The 20,048-nt window shown below is 42.3% G+C and overlaps 1 protein-coding gene across 4 annotated transcripts in view; it reads left to right on the top strand.

Annotated features, from left to right (window-relative positions):
- The window catches only part of LOC130177423 (plexin-A1-like), a 187,617-nt gene that overhangs the window by 66,439 nt on the left and 101,130 nt on the right, over nt 1–20,048 (top strand). For all 4 annotated transcript variants that reach the window (XM_056389191.1, XM_056389173.1, XM_056389182.1 and 1 more), the window contains exon 4: nt 19,119–19,259. In XM_056389191.1, the coding sequence (XP_056245166.1) occupies nt 19,119–19,259 (141 nt within the window). The remainder of the gene's footprint in view (nt 1–19,118; nt 19,260–20,048) is intronic.

Genomic DNA, 20,048 nt, shown 5'->3' with positions numbered 1-20,048 from the left:
ATGTATTGAATGACTCGGTGCCTGATGGATGGATGAAATAGCTGAACAGCTGAGTATTCAGTGTTTAAAATGCACAAAGACAATTTCCTTTTTGTGCTCAAGCATTAAAAGATGCATATTTCTCAGCATTGACTTAACTGACGTACATGTTTTCTCTCCTTAGTTATGACACCCTTTGGAGACACATACAGTCAGTTACATACACACACACACACACACACACACACACACACACACACACACACACACACACACAAACACACACACACACACACTGTGACTTGTTCTTCATTCCCATCTCCTCTCCTCAGAGAGAGCGATAGAGCCAGAAGCAATGCAAATTGGGTAAAATGTTCCGGAAAGTGGCTTTTCCCACTGGGACTTCTCAACTCCAGCTCTGAGTTAGCACTCTGTGTGTGTGTGTGTGTGTGTGAGTGTGTGTGTGTGTGCATGTGTGCGTGTGTGCGTGCGCGCACCACAGTTCTTGCTGTTGCATTTGTGGGTGTGTGAACACAAATTGTTCTGCATGAAAGTGTGTGCATGAAAGTGTGTACTCATGGTTGTGTCTGTGTGTGTGTTCATCCCTGTTTCTTGCAGGCTGCCGTGGGCTACAGCTCATCTTGCATGAGATTTTTGGGAGGATGGAGAGAGAAAGAACGAGGGTGTATAAAGCGAGGTGATGGTGGAAATCGAGGGCACCTCTCTGTCAGACCTCACCAATTAGCTGCTGGAAAGGCTTGGCTAGCTGTTAATTTGATCATTGGTGTAGATGGAGACAAAAAGACAGTTGGAAGAGAAGGAGAGGAAGAATTAGAGAAAAAGAAAAGTGTTTCAGCTAAAGGGAGATAGAAAATATCATCTGATATTTGTCAGAGATGGGTCACAGTTCATTGGAGATCCACAAGCTTGTTATATTCTTCTTTCTTATTTAATTTGCTGCTATGTGAATAGTTGATTTTCACTAGAAGTAAGGCCTTCACATGCTCACATGGTGATGTACAATAACAAGAAAAAGTCTCTGACTCACTTTTTAGACACAGAAAACCCACAGAGGCCACATTTCCCATGCTGGTGTTTTCTTTGTAGTAGTGATTGAAAGCCCGCACTCTCCTCCATAAGCTGCTGACTCTGAGAACAAGTCATCATATTGACAATGTATTGAACTCCCAAAAATTAAATAAATAAAAGTAAAACAATCAAAAAAATCCCGCTGCTTTTGAAATCATGTTTTTCGTACTTTCTGCAAAAGTTCAACTTCTAAGACAAGCTGACAGTTTGAAGGGCAACAAAAGTCTTTCATATGTTGCCAAGTTCCTTCATCGTTGAGGAACTGCATCTTTTCCCCTCCTGTGAGTGAGACTCAAGTTTACCTCCAGATGAACTCGGGGACTTGGTATGTTTTTCTGGCATTAGGCGTCGCTCCCACCATGTCAGTTGCGGGGGTTGTATTGTGCTGGTTTGAATTTATTGCCCTCTCTGCATGTGTGAGCGAGTGTGAGTGTGTTTCTATGCGAGTGTGTACCCAGTTAGGGCGGACAGTGAAGCATTGCCCTTCCACAAATAGGCTGTGGAAAACCCACAGGTTGGACCATCTGCCTTTTGCATGTGTGTGTTTGTGTGTTTATATGTGTGTGTGTGTCTGTGTGTGTGTGTATGTTTGTCTTGTGTCTTTTTTCTGAATGGGAAGGTATTGTCTATTCAAAGTTTGTGACCTGGCCAACAGCAATTTAAGTACACACAAATAGTAGATTTATGCAGTGGCTGACTCAACAGACTTGGCATTGGAAGACTAGGAGGATGCAGGAGAGGAAGACAATGGGACTGTGATACTTAGTTTTACTGGAAACTACGCAAAGAGAGAGGCAGAAAAGGGAAGCAGGGAAATTTGGAAGAAAAGGCTAGAGAATGGGCAGCGTTTGGGAAGGCATGACTGTAAATAGTTTAAGGACTGGGGGAGGAAATGACGGAAAAAGGGAACAAAACAGACTTGTGAATGTATTTGTGGAAAGATACAAATGCTTTCTATCTCTGGCTACAATCACTGAAGGAGCAAACATTACCAAAGGGATTTCAAGCCATAGATGTGAATTGCCTTTTGAAAACATGCAATATCAAATTACTATCAGCAATATTGCATTTTAAGGATGTGGGATATGTTTTCATCGGGCACTTATCTCAACAGCCTGGCAAACGCAGCACCATTAGACATATTTACATCAAATCCCTCCCTCCTCTCTCTGCATCTCCCCTGTGTTGTTTCCCAGGAGGAAACCAGCAAAGTGTGTGTTTTTAGATGCAAAGAGCGAGCCATGCCATCTGTAACACACTCATTTCTGGAAATAAGAATATAAGTCTACTTGAGCTTTTTAATTGTCCTCTAAATCCTGCTGAGCACCCATGCTGCTGGTTAATGGTGTGTGTGTGTGTGTGTGTGTGTGTGTGTGTGTGTGTGTTTATGCACGTGTCCAGTCTGCTGGGATGTGAGCAGGCTCCTTCTGTGTATAATGAGCTAATAGCAACGTGTGGTTACCCTTTGAGGAATCTATTAGTGTGCGTTGTGTTTATGTACTTTCATGAGGTGTGTGTTTGTGTGTGTTTACATGAGTCAGGGAGCAGAAGAAAAGGAGTAAGAGCCACTCATGCTGGGATTGGTCATCTAGTGTTTTTGTTTTTGTGGCCTCTGTGTGTGTGTGTGTGTGTGTGTATGTGTGTGTGTGCGCGTGTGTGTGTGCGCGCGTGTGTGTGTGCGCGCGCGTGTGTGTGTGTGTGTGCGCGCGTGTGTGTGTGTGTGTAAACAAACGATTGGTTGCCATTGTGGCAGTTCAATTCCAGTTTAATGCTCTTTGATTTTTACATAATCTAATCACATGAATTACACACTGTATGGCATCAACATAGACTGTGTGAGGGATTGGATATTTAATTTCTCCATGGCGTCAAGTCAAGTGAGCACAGTTGGAATTGGGTCATTAATATGTTTGTGTGTCACTGTATAATTAACACCACCTCCGACCACACCATATCTCCTCGAATGCCTGTTGATGTTATTGTCTCTGTATGTGTGGGTGAGTGGGTGAGTGTGAGAAAGTAATTTAGGACGAAGGATTTCCTCTTTCTTTATGGACAACTTCCTCTGCTCATACACACTTCCTGTCTCTGTGGTGTGGGGCAGTGGGAGAGAGACGGGAGGAAGCGAAAGGGCAAGATAAGCTGGCAGATGTTTGAGTGCGTGTGTGTTGGGGTGGGAGAGACAGAAAGAGCTTGAAAGAAAGAGACACAACAAAGAGCACTTCTATAAAAAGCAATCTTGTGACAGTCCAGTGCACTCAGCTGACTGCTTGGAAACTTTGCCATGCTTTCTTCTCCTCTTCCCTATTTGGGTCCCAGGCAAGTTTTCTCACCAGTTTGCCATTATGCCTGTGTATGTTAGAGATGACACACACTAACTCTAACACAGTTTTCACTCACAATCGCTTTTTTTTTTTTGCTTTTTTTTCTAAGCATGGTGCCCTAATGAAGGAAAACGAAAAGCTGGCCAGAATGTTGATTGAAGAGAAAGAGGACGAGGAAATGAGATTTAATGCTCAGTGACGTGTCAGAGGCTGCTTTGTCAGGGACAAAAAAAAAAAACAGATACTGGAGGCATTTCCTTAAGATGCTTGTGGTGGCGCACAGTATCCTGATGCCTTTGCCATTTCTTATCAAGAATGTTTGGATAAAACTCCTGTGCTGCAAGTCCTTTTTGTTATATAAATGGTCTGCTAAATGAGCCTACTGGACAATGACGACTATGCTTCTTTGAATGATTTCATTCAACCACCACTTCTTCTTAGAACAGTTGCAACATCAGCAGCATTGAAATAAAACACAAATACACAGAGAAAACTCCCCTCTCTGTCTGGGGAAAAAAATAGGTCATGCCTGTGAGTGAAGCTAAAATTATACTTTCTGCATCTCCAGTCGTGGAGGTCTGCTTGATACATTTTTTTCATTCTGCCCATGTCCACAAGCTGCAGCCAAAAAATTTAGACTGAACGCTGTGAACACGTCTGTCTATGCAAATGTCCAGTGACGTATAAACTTAACAGTGTATGTGGTCAAGTCCAAATCTGTGTCCGTTTTTAGAGAGTATCAGCAACATGAATGATTTCAAATGTCTAAGGACTAAGTGCTTAAGTTTGACAGTATTTGAGAGTCAGTACTTCCCCCATCACTTTCTGGTTTTGATTTGTTTTTTTCTCAGTCCAAGTTTACTGTCGCTCACAAAGACACTGATGAGACCGACAGACTTGCAGGGTGGAGGGAAAAAGAAAAACAGAGCAGACTAAAGATTTATCTTTATGTCACTCTTCCTTCCTTCCTTTTTGTTCCTGGCTTGGCTCAGATCGTATCCCGGCTCTGTTCCCCATTGAAAGTAACTAATAGTCAGCATTTCCATCTCCCTTATTCATCATCTGCTGTCGTTGTCTTTCTATCATTCTTTCCTACTGGCTTTCTTTGACACCCCCCCCCATCCTCTTGCTCTTTCACTCTCTCTCTCCATACTTCTGTCTTGTCCTCCCTCGCTGACATACAGAAATGAGAGCTGACCCAGCTGGCCGCCACTTTAGGCAAACTCTCTCTTTCTCACTGTGTTTACCTTCATCTCTCTTTCTCCCTCACTCAAACAGACAAACCACACACACACATTATCTGTTAGTAATTGGCAGCCAGCAGCCTCTGATTTCAAAAGGTCCCACACTCATCACTCAGCTTTCTTCTCTTTTTCTCCTCCATCATTCCTCCTTTTGTCCTTCCTTGGTCTCTCCATTTCTTTCTGTTTTTTTTCAACTCTGCCCCTCTTTCTGTTTGTACTTGGAGCCTGTGGGACTGCTCTAAGTTCAGCCCTTTCAACACATTACAACATAATGTTTTAGTTACAGTTTCATGTACTGTAAATCATGTAAACACAGTTTCTCCATGTGGGAAACAAACTCTATCTAAAACAAAAGATACACGAAAACTTTGCAAACAAACACTTCCTGGTTTTCTTTATAATGTCCCATTTGATTTGAATGTTGCCAAATTTGCTCACGCTATTTGTGTGACTGCCGTCCAACCCAGGATGAAACCAGGCACCCACAGAAACATAAAGCAAGTCGATTACAGCTTGTAATTGTCATAATTTGTTAGGAATGCGGTTGAACGTGGGTGGGCTGTATCATCTGGATAGCTTTGGGTGTCAACCAAACCAATCCCCCACTCCCCCCTGGAGACTGCAGCCATTGTGTTACTATGGGTACACGCCAAACCAGAGGCGGGGCATCTGTCCTCCACCTGGTCGTACCGGCTGCTAGGGCATTGCTGTTATGGCATGTCTGGAGTGTGTGTGTGCGCACATGCCAGAGAGTGGTGTGTATTGCTGTATGTTTGAGCATACTCTACACTTCTTCAGCCGTAGTCTATCTGTATCCATGCCTTCTGTGACCCCGCGGTTACATAAGGCAGTAAAAAATGACTCTAGTTGAGCAGTGGAGGTATTAATAAACGTTATTTGAGTGCTGCACGCCAAGCTCGCAGTCCACATATAGAAGCATCTGATGTGTCTACTCAGCTGGGCCCAGAGGCTAGAAAGCTTTAGCCACTTCCTGGTTCATTGTACTTGCCGTCGCTTTTCACAAACTAGGATGTGGTGTGTGAATCATTAATTTCCACTAAGCTCCTTCAACTGCTTTTCTTGTTTTGTATATTGACCTCATCTTATTGACAGGGACATGAGACATAATTTTTTACTGTTATCAAATTCTTTCAATAATATTCCTTCTTGTAAATAGGTACTACAGGAAGCAACACCTTGTGTGCAATAGACTCAGGTCCTTCCTTTCATGGGTTTGGGGCTAATTTTCTGAAAGGGACAAACTTGCATGTATGCCTACTTTCTGTAGAAACTGGCCAGGTGTTGACAGGTGTGTAAATTGTGACACACCACATTCCTCCTCCTATCACTCTGTGTTCATTGTTGAACCACTCTGAAACAGGTGGAGTGAGATTGAATTCAGGAAAAATTTCTAAACAACATCAAGGGCAGATCCATCCAACAGCAGTCGCACAACTGGTTTTCAACGCACACCAGGAAATCAGGGTGTTTATCTGTTATCTGTTTATGCAGTATTTGCTTCTTTTTCATCTTTATACTAAGATTACTTAAGAATTACTTAAAACGTTATCTCTTTACAACATCTTCTTTGGGGTTATGAATACCCTTGTGTTGTTTTTAATTGGAACTTTGCACTGAGCATGACCTGTTGACCACAGGAGATGCTGAGTAAGCTGATCCAAATGATTAAAACCCAGAAAACAGATGGTCAGATATTGAGAAATTGCAGTATTTTGTATATTGCGAAACCTTTAAATAGCAGTGGCTGGGGTGAAAAAAATGTATCTTCCCCATTTTTCCTTTCCATTGGCGTCATTTAATGAGTAATATCACGACTGTAAGGGATTAAGTGACACTTGGGACTAGGTCATGTCTCGGATTTAGTGTGTGCATGTGCACATGTGCCTGCACACATGAGTGGCACATCTGCTAAATGTCAGCATGTATTCTCCATAGCTGTCCCCTTCCTCTGTCACACACAGACATATACGGTGTAGTGTGTTTTTTAAAAGGGTCCAGTTAGAGCTATGTGTGGTCTCTTATTCCCTGTCCTCTCTATGGAGGACTTTAGCTGCTCAGTCTCTCTTTCTCATCCTTCAGTTGTTTAATTGTTTCGTTTCAGCTTGTACTGGACCTCACTTGTTTCCACTTTGCCTCTGTCTCTCTCTCTCACCCACACACACACAGATGGAGAACAACGTTTTCTCCCTCTCTCTGTCCGGTTCACTTTTTTGGCTCTTGAATCAGTCATGCTCGTTTTGTATTTGGTGGGCAGCAGCCAAGACCGCCCCTGCGGACCATTACAGCACACTAGGAGAGTGGAATGAGCCGGCAGAGAGGGAGGGAGGGAAAAATGGGAACTGGGCTGAGAGATGGAGTGAGATATAAAAATGTAAAGAGGGGATGAACGCTGAATTAACAGTGATGATGAAGTGGTGGAATAAGCATTGAAATAGTGAAGGGGGAGGTGTGACACTCACTTGTGTTCCTGTCAATGGCAACCTTCCCACTTCTCCTTTTCCTCTCCTCCTCCTCCAGTTTCAACGGTGGCACCAGGCCTGAACCCAAGACAGGGACTTTCCTCTGGGTTCTCCCCAAAGAAAAGAAAAAGTGGGTGGCCTCACCTGGGGATAGAGAGATGGGGGGATAAAATGTGGGTGAGGAGAAGAAAACAGTTATATTTTCTCCTGTTGTAAAGTTTGGTTAGGCTTTTGGTTTCATACAGGACCTGTTGTTGTCTTTGCCTGGGTGGAGACACAGACTGGGGACTTTCACTGAAGGAAGTGAGAAATAGCTTTTTACATTACATGAGTTATTGAGTGCACATGTGCGTAAAAGAAGCCAAACTTCGCTAGAATAAAAATCATTAATCAACACAATCTGGAAACCACCTCCTCCTCATCACTCCTCGTGGATTTCTGATTTCTTTTGAAGATGTGTGTGCACAAAAATGTACCTGTTCACTCCGTCACGTACAGTAGATACTTTTAGTTTTGAAGTATTTACACACCCTGTCTCCACCATCTAACAACTTCATAACCTCATCCATCAGGACATCTCTCTCTCCAACTCTCTCCGCATCAGGCATTACATGTAGCTTTATGCCAAGAAAAACAAGAGTTCTGCCTCATGGACAAACACAAATAGAGTCCAGCCGTGTTAAGCTAACGGCAGAACCCCCACCAGACCTACAGTTCACATACCACATCACCATTAAACTCAAAAGCAATACAGACACAACACAGATTTTGGTATTTTTGACTCAAACCCAAGGTCATTTTTCTCTCTTCACTTTTTCCCCCTTCCTGACACTATCCTGTGTCTTTTTTTTGCATGTACTGGAACTTACATCATACACACACACACACACACACACACACACACACACACACAGACATACACTCATTTCTTTTCCTCAGTAGCCCCCTGCACTGAGTGTTATGAGGTTGCTATGCCAATGTCTTTCTAGTTCCCCCTTGATATATGGAGTGTGTTGGTGGACACAAGATTAGACTGCTCTCTCTCTCTGTGTGTGTGTGTGTGTGTGTGTGTGTATACTTGACTGAGGTGTTTTCACACATACAGAAGCATTAACATACTTATAGGCATACAAGAGCACACGGACGTACAAAGCGGTTGATGAGGCAGTAGAAGAATGTATCAAAGGGCAGGATTAGGGCAGTCATGCCAGGAATGTACCTCCTCCTCTCTTCTAAAGAAACCGGGAGCGGCACACACCCACCCACCTACACATACAGGCACATACACACACACACAGTTATACCTTTGACTTGAATCTGCACCTTTGACCTACAGTGCAACAGACACTGAAAAGCAGGTTAGTGAAGTCGGCAAAATTAGTCACAACATGATCTCTCTAATCTTTGTGCTGAAATTATTATTTGATTAATCTGTTTAGATTTTAAAGGGCTCACTTGAACAGGCCAAGTAGTAAACAATGGGCTGTTTCATATTTTTGTGTTTCCAGAAGGGAAAGAGATATAAATATATTTTCCAAAAGACAAAGGGCAACTTCAACTGTGCTGAACTTTGATGTACAAATTTGCACCTCTGACAATTAGTCAGCCATAGTGAAAGTGCTAACCTTTGAGGGAATGAAAACCTAGGGTCAAAAATAGAGGAATCTATTGTGGCTTATTAGCTATGTCTGTCTTTCTATTTTTATTCATCTCTCCTTTGTCAGCGTGTAAACTGCTCCACAAAAGGGAAATGGTTTGCAGAGTCCAATGAGGAGTCAGTGGCATAAATATGTCCTTTTGACTTATTGTTTCTTTAGTGAGAAACTAACAAGCCTGCTAACTCATAGTCAATACTTGTTAGTGGACATTTAGCAAGCTAGCTAGTTACCTTTTTTATCAAAAAAATCCCTTCGAGGTCTGGTAAATGGTGATGGGCATATTTGACAATTTTCTGACATTTAATCGACTAAATGAGAAGAAAAATGAAAGTAAAGCCCAAGGAAGAGATAAGGGGTTTGGTGTGTGTGTCTGTGTGCATGCACGTGTGTGCCTGTCTTGGAGCATTTCATCTTACTGGAACACTAAACTCACAGCACCACGTGCACAGTGTAACATGCTAGCAGACTGCCACTCACTGATTAAACACACACACACACACACACACACACACACACACACACACACACACACAAGGCCAGCCACTGCTGTAAATCGCTCTAAACCGCACTATAAAAGCTCATTTTAAACACCATCTGCATTCCTCGTTCTTTACAACTGCCAGACATTATTTGTGTGTGTGTGTGTGTGTGTGTGTGTGTGTGAGTGTGTGTTCTGTCATCCCCTTCCCCCACAAAAAAATCTCTCATTTAAGCAACTGAGCTTCCTATTGTCACCAGCAACTTTATTCTTAATTTAAAACATCATCTTTTCTGATGATGTTGCTGTTGCTGGTTTCTGCCATTTTGTGCCATGTGCTCATCTCAACCTTGTTTACATCAACTTCTCTCTTTCTGTTCTCTCTCAATTTTATTTTTCATGGGTCTTTGCGGTGTGTGCGTAAGAGCTGAGTAAGGTTTTTACTTTGTTGCTAGTGTTTTGGAAAATCAGAAGAGGAAGATACTGTTGAGAGACGGGGCGGGTGCTAGAAAAAAAGAGGAGGACTAAAGGGAGAAGGAAAGTGTCAAAACAAAAATAAAAAAGGATGGGAAAGAAGTTGTAAGTGAAGAAAAACCAGAAGTTCTTTCAGGAGAGGGGGGTGAAATAAAATGAACAGAGGGGAAGATAGAGAAATGAAAGAGGCGGAGGAGAGGCAGGCATCTGTGGCCTGGAATGGTTTGGCACACATTTCACTGAGGTGTGGTTTTGGCCTGGCTCCCATTAGCCTCTTGTGTTACATCCATTACAGACATCTGCACACACATGGCACAAACATGCACACACTCTTACATGACGGCACAGTCAAAACAGACCCACATCTTAACCACCATAGAATTCCTCCGCCATAATTCTGGTCCTTCCCAAGAAAGATGGAAATCACTCATCTCTCCCCCTCTTTCTCCCTCTCCCCCCTCTCTCTTTCCCTAAAAGATGCTATTAGAGGCACCAGTGGCCATGTAATCACTTTGGCTCTCCCACAGGAAGACGCACACACATGCACACACACACACCTACCTTGGTAATTACAGCTGAAGATGAGGTCCTATTCGCTGTAATCCCAGTGAATGGCTGATCTACTCAGTAAATGGTGGGTCAAGCGACACTGCATAGTGTCACATCAAGACTGTGTGTGTGTTATTTTCATTTCTTCAAGCTATTAATTGATGCCTTTTTAATGTGACTAATGTCGATGCACATGATTTCACATTTTCTTTGTATTCACTGCACGCAGGCATTCTGCCTCACATGCAAATTGATAGACTGTCTCACACACTTTGTATGCACACACACTTTCTTTTATACAAATACAACCTCCCCCACTTCCACACACACACACACACACACACACACACACACACACACACACACACACACACACATACATACTCAATGCAAACACTCTGCTCCCCAGCCGATCTTTTCCTGTGTTTGTATGTGCTCCACTTCTCTCTTCAAAGCCACATACACACTCATTATATGATAGCATCTGTCCCCCTCATTGCATCTAGCACTCGTCCCAATCTTTGTTTAGTTTCCCACCTTCCTGAGTCTGATAAGGCTAGCAGCTTGTTAGCATAGCTCTCCCTTTTTCTCACTGGCTTGGAAGGTTAGCACTGGTTCAAAGACGGCAGTGTGTCTGCATGAATCATCTGCCAGGATGCTATTCTTAAATGCTTGCATCCATAACTGTATAAATATTAAATCTTGTCTTTAAGTGTGTGCGTGTTATGTCTTTAACATAAATATCCTCTTAGCAGTCTTTAATGTAAATGTGTAATATTGTTTCGGTTGAGATATCCCATAAGGGATTTGTGTTGCACCTCAATGTAAGAGGAGGTCTTTTCTCATTTGAATGGCGACACTAAAAAGGCATTCAATTGGAAAGCTCTATCTTCAAGTCTCATCTTATTGTATATGATAATGTTGTGGTGCAATTTCTTCCCCCGTTTGCAAGACAGCTGATAAAATCACTCATAGTAAAGCACCTCTCTAGATGCAGTGCTGTTCACAGTCACAGCCTCTGTGTGTGTGTGTGTGTGTGTGTGTGTGTGTGTGTGTGTGTGTGTGTGTGTGTGTGTGTGTGTGTGTGTGTGTGTGTAACTCCATGCAGATGATTCAGTTAGTGTGATTTAGTGATGGTTGGAAGATGAAATGCTGCTGCTGCGCTGTGTCTAGCGACTCGCTACACACACTTATCTGACGACTGCAAGCTAAAGGCATTTAATTTAGAGGGAGAGAGGAGGGAGGTAGGAAAAAGGTAGAGCGGACGGGAAGTAGAGGGGAATTCATGAGAGAACAGGAGGGAAACGCATCGAGGAGAAGGCTGAGGATGTAAGACATGGGTAGAGATAGAGGAATAGAGCGATGACGAGGTCTTTTAATTTCAACAAGCATGAGGATTAAAGGCCTTAACAGTGATGAATACGTTTAATTTGCTGTTGAAGTAGCTCACTTTCTTCCACCATGTTTACACTATATTGTATGCAAGCATATACGCAGAGAGAATTACACCACATGTGGCTTGGGCTTTGTTCCTTTTCTCTCCTTTTTGTTTTTTCATGCTTCCTGTTCCTCCATAGCCTGTTATGTGTGTGTGGCTGTAGCTGTGTGTGTGAGTATGTGACCTTTTGTAAGCTCTGCTGGTGAAAGGCCACAGCCTCACACATGAATAACCATGGTGTAGACATGCGGATGAATACCAAAGCCAGTCAATAAGAGTTGGCATAGCAAGTAACCCGATATGACAGAATACACTGGATGACACGGCTGCATATTTGAACTCATTGATGGGTTTGTAATGTAAACTTCAATAACTTGGATGAAACCTGTCAGGTGCAGCAGGGGAGCCTAAAGATCATGGTTTAAATATACTGTTCCACTTGTGTTGTAAGATGAATTTCACCAAATCTCAACTGACCTCATAGCAGATATTTTGAAAAATGAACAATTGATAGTCACAGCAGATAAAGACTAAAAGATAAAAATAAATGACTTTTGTAAAATAATTTAATGCAGCAGTGATAATGATAGACGAGCGCTTGAGAACTCACTGTTCTTTGTCCTTTTAAGTACAGGAGAGGGCGTGTGCATTAGTGTCAGTATTACATGATAGTGTGTTGGAAGAATTACTGGAGAAATGTGTGTGTGTGTTTTCATAGCTGCTGCTGGTTATGACATTTACGTGACTATACAACAAAGCAAAAAGAGACAAGAAGAGGATTTCTGCAACATACTGTCTTCATTCCCTCAGCTTTCCCTCGAATTTCTCCATCTCGGCTATTTAGTTTCTTCAGTAAATAAAAAAGTGACACACTCTCACAAATACAGCAGAATTACATACCAATAAAGATTTTTTAAACTAAAATAAAAGAGTGTTAAGTTCATGTTTGCATCTGCTCTCCTTCTCAGACCTTAAAATAACCCGCACAGACACTCACTGTTTTGATAACAGCTGCACTGACATTCCTGTGTGTGTGTGTGTGTGTGTGTGTGTGTGTGTGTGTGTGTGTGTGTGTGTGTGTGTGTGTGTGTGTGTGCGCGCGCGCCTCCTCCATCATTGTCACCATAGCTCTTTGTCTGTCTTGGTGCTGCTGAAGGAAAAGCTGCTCGGTCTCTGACTGTCTGACCCACATATGGTATAGGTTTACTCTGAGCTCTTCTATGTGTCAGCTGTATATAGTGTGTGTGTGCATATATATATATGTGTGTGTGTGTTGGTGGTGGTGGGGGATTTGCCCCATAGATGTATCGGGGCGATCACTCACTCATGTGTGATGCTCCATCTGCTCCCAGCTTCTAACCACTCAGCCAAACACCCACAGACACACACACAAACACACACACAAACACACACACCACCTTGGAGCTACAGTACAGGAGATATAGAGAGTTTCTTCTTTTGCAAGATAAAACAACTTATTCCATCAAAACATTTTTTCATATTTCTCTTCTCACAAATAATGCATGGCAACAGTATAACAAAAAGTGTGCAGGTGCTCACTGTGCTGTGCCTGCATATTTATCTGTGTATTTTTTAGTATAGTTTCAAGTTCTTGCTTCCTTAGTGGCCCTTTCCTCCTACTGAAAATAGCACAATAGCTCTAAAAACACATACACACACACACTCAGCGAGAAGAAAAAGGCGTTTTTTTCTAATATTTCTAATGGCAACTGTTGCTGTTCGAGAACAATTGATGGATTTGTTTTGTGTCTTGCCGTGCTCAAGTTCTGCCAAGCTCACAGTGAGATAGGAAGTGAATGATTTCAGCCTTTTATCTGAACGCCCCTGCTGCAGATAGAAAACACAGCTTAAAGAGGGACAGAGAGGATATGGGAGATGTTTACATGGATCCGTCATTAGGTAGTCTCCACCGAGCCCAGTATAATATGTGTGAATGTTGTATGAATTTATCCAGCTGTGTGAGAAGGGGTCAGGGGGAAATTTTTCCTTGAACAATAATAATACTGAGCAACAGCATGGCGTCTGATCATTTCAAGAACCTCTCGTCAGTGTTGGCTTAAAAGCTGCGGATCAGAGTTTATTCTTGACCTTGGAAACCACATTTGAAAAAATAATCTCACCACTATATCCATTTAGTGGCTGTTCTGGAGCTTTTGATCATGTCAAATGATCTTTAACAACAGAAAAAGTGGAAGAAAATGAAGAATCACTTACTATAAGATGACTAAAAGCAATAACTGATATAAATTAAACATGAAAAATTGGGCGTATTGTCAACAGCAAGGCCCAGCTCAGTATAAGCGAGTGGTATGTTACAATACACATCACCAAGGTATTCGAGTCTACTAATACAAACTGTTGTCATCTGCTGTGACCTTCCTCACTCCATCCCACAGCCCATTGACTATAAGACTGCTTTTATCTCCCCTGTTCATCACCCTCTTGCTGCTTTCCCTCATTTCCTTTTGTTCTGCAGAGGGCCACACTGAATTCCCCACTCCAGTAGGACCCCCTAAACACACACACATGCACATACACATGGGCGCCCCTTCCACATCAAAGTCAGGAATGTGGGGTCTGCTGCCATTATGCATGGGTAGACCTAGTTAAGTGAAGTTTACCCCTCAATAAAGGAGGCACATGTGTATGTATGTGTGTGTGTGTGTGCGTGTGTTTCTACACGCTGTTAGTGAGCCAGGTATGCTTTATGTTCACACATACATACACGCACATCTCCAAATCTGCTTTGAAATGTCAAAGCCATTACTTGAGCTGTGTGTTCATGCTGGTGTGTTATGACTCTCAGACACCTGCACAGTTCTGTTCCATTCCATGTGAAGCTAATCCATTGTCTTGGAGCGTTCCTTACTTTCTTTTTTTTATTTTATTTAAATTTACTGCATGCAACAATGTTTTGATACAGCATGTGATTATGTGGATAAAGTTTCTCCTTCTTCTATTCTTCTCTAGCTCCTTAAATCTTTCATCACTCCCTTGCTCCCTTCACCTCTTTCCTTTCCTCTTGTTTGCTTCCCCTCTTCCCACAGTGCACCTTTTCTATAGAAGACTCATTATTGGTGATCTCTCTCTCTCTCTCTCTCTCTCTCTCTCTCTCTCTCTCTCTCTCTCTCTCTCTCTCTCTCTCTCTCTGCCTCTAAGTCTTTCACTGTCATGTACACAAGCTCCATCAGTTGTCACTTGCGGCTATGACAGACATCATTCTCATTGACGTGCCACTGTCTTATCGCCCAACTCTCTCACCCTCACCCCGCCAGCCCTCCCTATCACCAGCTATAGCTATCCTGTGTGTCTATCAGAGCTAACCAGGCCTGCCTGGCACAGATAAAACCAGGCATTAGGGGCTTTTGGGTGGATCGGCGGGTTGACGGAGGTGTTAATGCTCAGAGACGAGATAAAAAAAAAAAAAATGGATGTTGAATGTTGTAGAAGGAGGAGGGGTGGTAGTTGGGAGTTCTGGTGTGGTGTTGGTGTATTTGTTTGCTATCTTTGTTTCGCATACAGGGATTATGCAAGTTTTCTGAAAATCGAGAAGCATGTTCTAGACAGGGATATACAGGGATGGTTACAAAATCCCTGGGTATGTTGAGGAATGTTGATGAGCTAAGTCGCACACTTTATGGGGATGCACCTGAAAGTATTCTACAACTTATTTTGCTCATTTAGTGCATTAGATTTAAGATTTCAGTTGTTTTCAACAGCGTAGGGCCACTTCCCTCCAGAGGGAACAACTGTAGTGGAAAACACCCATTACTGCTTCATATCTTTTTATTCCCAGTTTTGCTGAGCTGAAAAACAACATTAACATTCCAGGAAGAAATAACAATTGTAGGTCATGGAAACACTGCGTAGTAGTTATGAAAAATCAGGGTTAGAGTTTTGCATCAGAGGCATAGAGATACAAAGACTGTAAATTCTTCATCTACTTTTCTTTCTCCGTGGTTTTCCCTCCTCATTATTTCCCACTCTGTTGTCCTCCTCTCTTCCCTCCTCTCTATGTCCTTACTTAAGACAGTGGCTCTGATGTGTTTAGGATCTGTTAATGTCACATTATACATGTTGACAAGAGCGTAGAGATGGGGTTTTTCCTGAAAACACAAGCACAGCATCACTCTGTGAATTCATCCATCAAGCACTTAGCAGAAAGCTGAGCAATACAAAGGAGACAATGAGACAGTAGCGGCGTGTCTCATCATCACTGACTGTTGCATTGATTTTTTGACTTGGCTTACACAAACACACACACACACACACAAACACAGTCACACAAAGCTGCGCATCTATGTGAATGTAAACATTAACCTGTGAATTTTTACACGTGTGGAAAAAAACACATTTGTGCATGTTAAAACGCTACAGGTGGTTGAAAAACGTGAAAACCATCACACATATGGGTAGGCATGTAAGTATACACACACTGGATTGTACACGTTTGTACACACTAAACTCTTCTATTAGAAGCTGTTAAACCCCCCACCCGGTTAACCTGGTTAAGACATTGTAACCTTGATTCCAGGGCGAAGTAGCTCAGATTGATTGAATTAGACAAACGTTCCTTATGTATCCTATCCATCCATGCATCCATCCGTTCAGCCGATATATTCCATAGTCCTTTGTTCTCTCCCTGGTATCCATATTCTCTGACCAGTCTTGGCTGCAGCGCCTGTGGAATAAATTGATTTGAGATGATTTATTACCTGTTGTTTTCACACGTCACCTACTTTTTCTCACCTACTCTTCTTTTTCTTCTCTTTCTCACGTTTTTCGCTCTCCCCACACATTTTCCTCTCAAATGTTAGCACTGCATATGATCTGCATACTCGGAGAGAGAGGGAAAGGTTGAGTGAAACAAAGACATAAAAGGAAACAAAAGACAGGCAAGAAAAGGTGTTAGATTTAGTGGTCCTGTTCCTGAAGTGATACCGGAGTCAGTAATGGGCAAAGTGAAATGAAGAGACGGTTATTTGTACATTTGGGATTCAGCAGACAAGCAGATGGATACAAACAGAAGATATGAAGACTAACAGAAAGACAGACTTTTATTCTCTGTATTATTGTGTGTGCAAAACCAGTGGAGGCTGGTACTGGTCATTAGCCAGTGAACTGGACTTGAGTGTATGGTCCAGAGATAGATGTTTGCCAACTTTAATGCCTCTTTTTTTTTTTTTTTTTTTTTTTTTTACTTGTTTTCCGTTAGACAGAGTGAGAAGATGATGCAGAGAGCTCACAGAACAAAAACTATTCTTTCACCTCTATGTGTGTCAGCCAGCATTTTTCCTTGTTCCTGTGTTGCCATGTGTGTTGGTATGTGTGTACGTATGTGGTTGTGTAGATGAGGGCCATCTGTGAATGAAATGTATCCTTTGTTTACGGGCCCATTATCTAGATAATAACATCCATATTTCCTCTCATCTTCAGTGCTTTATCACAGCCTTATGAGCTCTCTCTCTCTCTCTCTCTCTCTCTCTCTCTCTCCTCTCTCTCTCTCTCTCTCTCTCACTCTCTCTCTCTCTCTCTCTCTCTCTTTCTTTCTCTCTCTCACTCTCTCTCTGTCTCTCTCTCTCTCTCTCTCTCTCTTTCTTTCTCTCTCTCTCTCTCTCTCTCTGTCTCTCTCTTTCTCTGTCTCTTTCTCACACACACACACACACACACTCTCACAGGCAGTGACAGATAATGGAATTGTTGCCCCTGGTTTCTTTTGGTGAGATTGTAAATAAATTCTTTCATCGCAAAGTGTGTGCGCTCAGCATCCACCCTTATGATTTCCTGATTCTCTTTCTGTGTGTGTGTGTGTGTGTGTGTGTGTGTGTGTGTGTGTGTGTGCATGTACATATCTGTCAAAGCACATATTATTGTATGCATATCTATCACTGTGTGTGAGTGAATGTGAGCGTGCACGCGTGTTTTCATCTTATCATTTCTCATCTAACTGGGTATGAACCTATTTGTCTGTCCGTATCTTGTGTGTGTGTGTGTGTGTGTGTGTGTGTGTGTGTGTGTGTGTGTGTTCAGTATCATTTCCCAGCTAGTCATTGCCTGCTGTCCCCTCCTTGTCACTATGGGCTGATAGCAGTGCGAGTCGACAAAGACCAGTAATGGAGAGCTGATACTTGCCCTCCCCCCCGTCGCTCTGTGCTTTTCATTTGCTGCTGAGATGACTTTGGCTCCCAGCCATCCAAGCCAGCCAATCTCCTATCTTGTATCTGAACCATTACTTTCCATATCTGGGCAAATTATTTTGCCAAAGCTTACAAAGAAAATTTGAGCGTCTGCGCACATGTGAGTGTGTTCACGCGCCTGCTTGTTCGTACTGTGAGATAAATAGTTATATTTGTCTTCAGGTGTATTGGGTGATTAAGTTTTCATTGAAACAGAAAGATAGTGACTCACTCTTATTCTCTCTGGGCTTTATATAGGAATGCAATAATTTCATACATATAGCTTTTTTCCCCCCTAATTTCAGTTGCAATGTGTTTTCATTAGTTCTTCCCAGGTGCTGAATAGAGCTGTCATTTCTACAGTTGTAGTAACGCCATTATCCAGTCAATAATGTTCCTTTGCATGCATCTACTGCTGTAATTATGTCTCTGTTCACAATAATGATACTATATTCAATACCGCTATTAACACAGTCTTTCAATTAAGTTGTTTACATGGCTCTGTAAAGCAGGTGCTTTCAATCTTTTTCGAAAATTTTGATAATTTCACGCTGCCTACCACTCTAATAATAACCACCTGTTAGAGCTAAAGTACATGCAGCCTATTTCCCCAGCTGGGCAAACAAACACAGAGACTATACTCTATTCAACTTTGTATGTTTTCTCACATCTCATATTCTCCTTGCAATATTCATCTAAAATGTATCTCGCACTGCATATTTTCCCCCAAACCAGATTAGTGTGTCACAGTATTTCATTGTATTTGTGCATACATGTGCTGAAATGTAGAGGAAATGGATACATTGGGTTCGATGTATAATAAAAGTAACCAACTTATTTTCAGCTTTGTTTAACACTATATGATCTATATCAGTTATCATTTATCATTATTCAAGACTCAAGCACTCTTGCCTGCAGTGGCTTTAAAATAAAGCACTCCTAGTCTTCCAGCTTCATGCCTGTCTCTTTGAAGGCTTTTACTGTGAAAGTTTTTACTCTAAAACAGCCGCTGGCGGGTTTTATCGCAATAACAGTACAAATACAGTACTGCATTTGACTGTTTGCATTTTTACATAAAGAGTTGTGACAGTCATTGGTGAGGAATCATATTTCTATACATATTTAGTATTTTAAAGTACAGTTATGATATTGTTTGTATGAGCATTTAGTATGTTTCTAAATATCTCTTCCTGTGTGTTTCCCTGTAGATCCTGGTGAATTCTGTGAGTCCCAACCGTCCAGCAGTGCTATATGAGAAGGTGACTGTAAGTGAGGGGGGAAGTCCCTTACTGAGAGACATGCTGTTCAGCCCGGACCAGCAACACATCTACACACTGACTGATAAACAGGTGAGTTCACTGTTAGACATGAACTCAAAAAGATGCACAAATTAGGAAATGCATACACTCACAAACTCCATTCCACAGAATACATCTTTCTCTGTAGCTGTGATGTGGGAACCAAATGGCAACATGACACGCGTGAAATCAAATTAATGAAATTCCTACATGTTGTAAATACCAACACACACGGTGTGTTCGCTGTAATGATGTGCTATATGTAGCCATCATTAGTCCCCATAACCATCATTAGCATGCCTTAATAAAGCAGCTACCACAGGTGACTGCATGGGGCTAACAATGCCTTGTTAATATACATGCCTCCGGTTACATATTTTATTTGGGAGCACCCCTAAGCCTGTACACACACACACACACCCACAGACACTCACGCATTTACACACACCAGTCTGCTGTATTGCATGGTACAACAGTCATTTCCTCCACAGCAGTCTAGTTCCACCTGTCCAAAGCAGCCCTCACCCCATTAGACATTAGTTGCTGTATACGTTAACCCACCTACCCACGGAACAATCACAAAACAACTGATCCCCTCGGGGTGTAATTACACAGTTACACACACACGCACACACATATACATACATACACCACGTCGAACATTACCCTTATGGTGGTTCTCTAATAATCCAGACATTACACACACAGATACAGGGATTGTTGTAGGTCACACATTGTGGGGGGGTGGGGTGGGGTGGGGGGTGCGTGTGCGCGTGTGCGTGCGCATCCATGTGTGCCTGTGGTCATTACCAGCCCCACCGCTGGCAAGGGCCGTGTCTA

Source organism: Seriola aureovittata, chromosome 2 (assembly GCF_021018895.1).
Source record: "Seriola aureovittata isolate HTS-2021-v1 ecotype China chromosome 2, ASM2101889v1, whole genome shotgun sequence".
Lineage (NCBI taxonomy): Eukaryota > Metazoa > Chordata > Actinopteri > Carangiformes > Carangidae > Seriola > Seriola aureovittata.
This window is presented reverse-complemented; position numbering and strand designations above follow the sequence as displayed.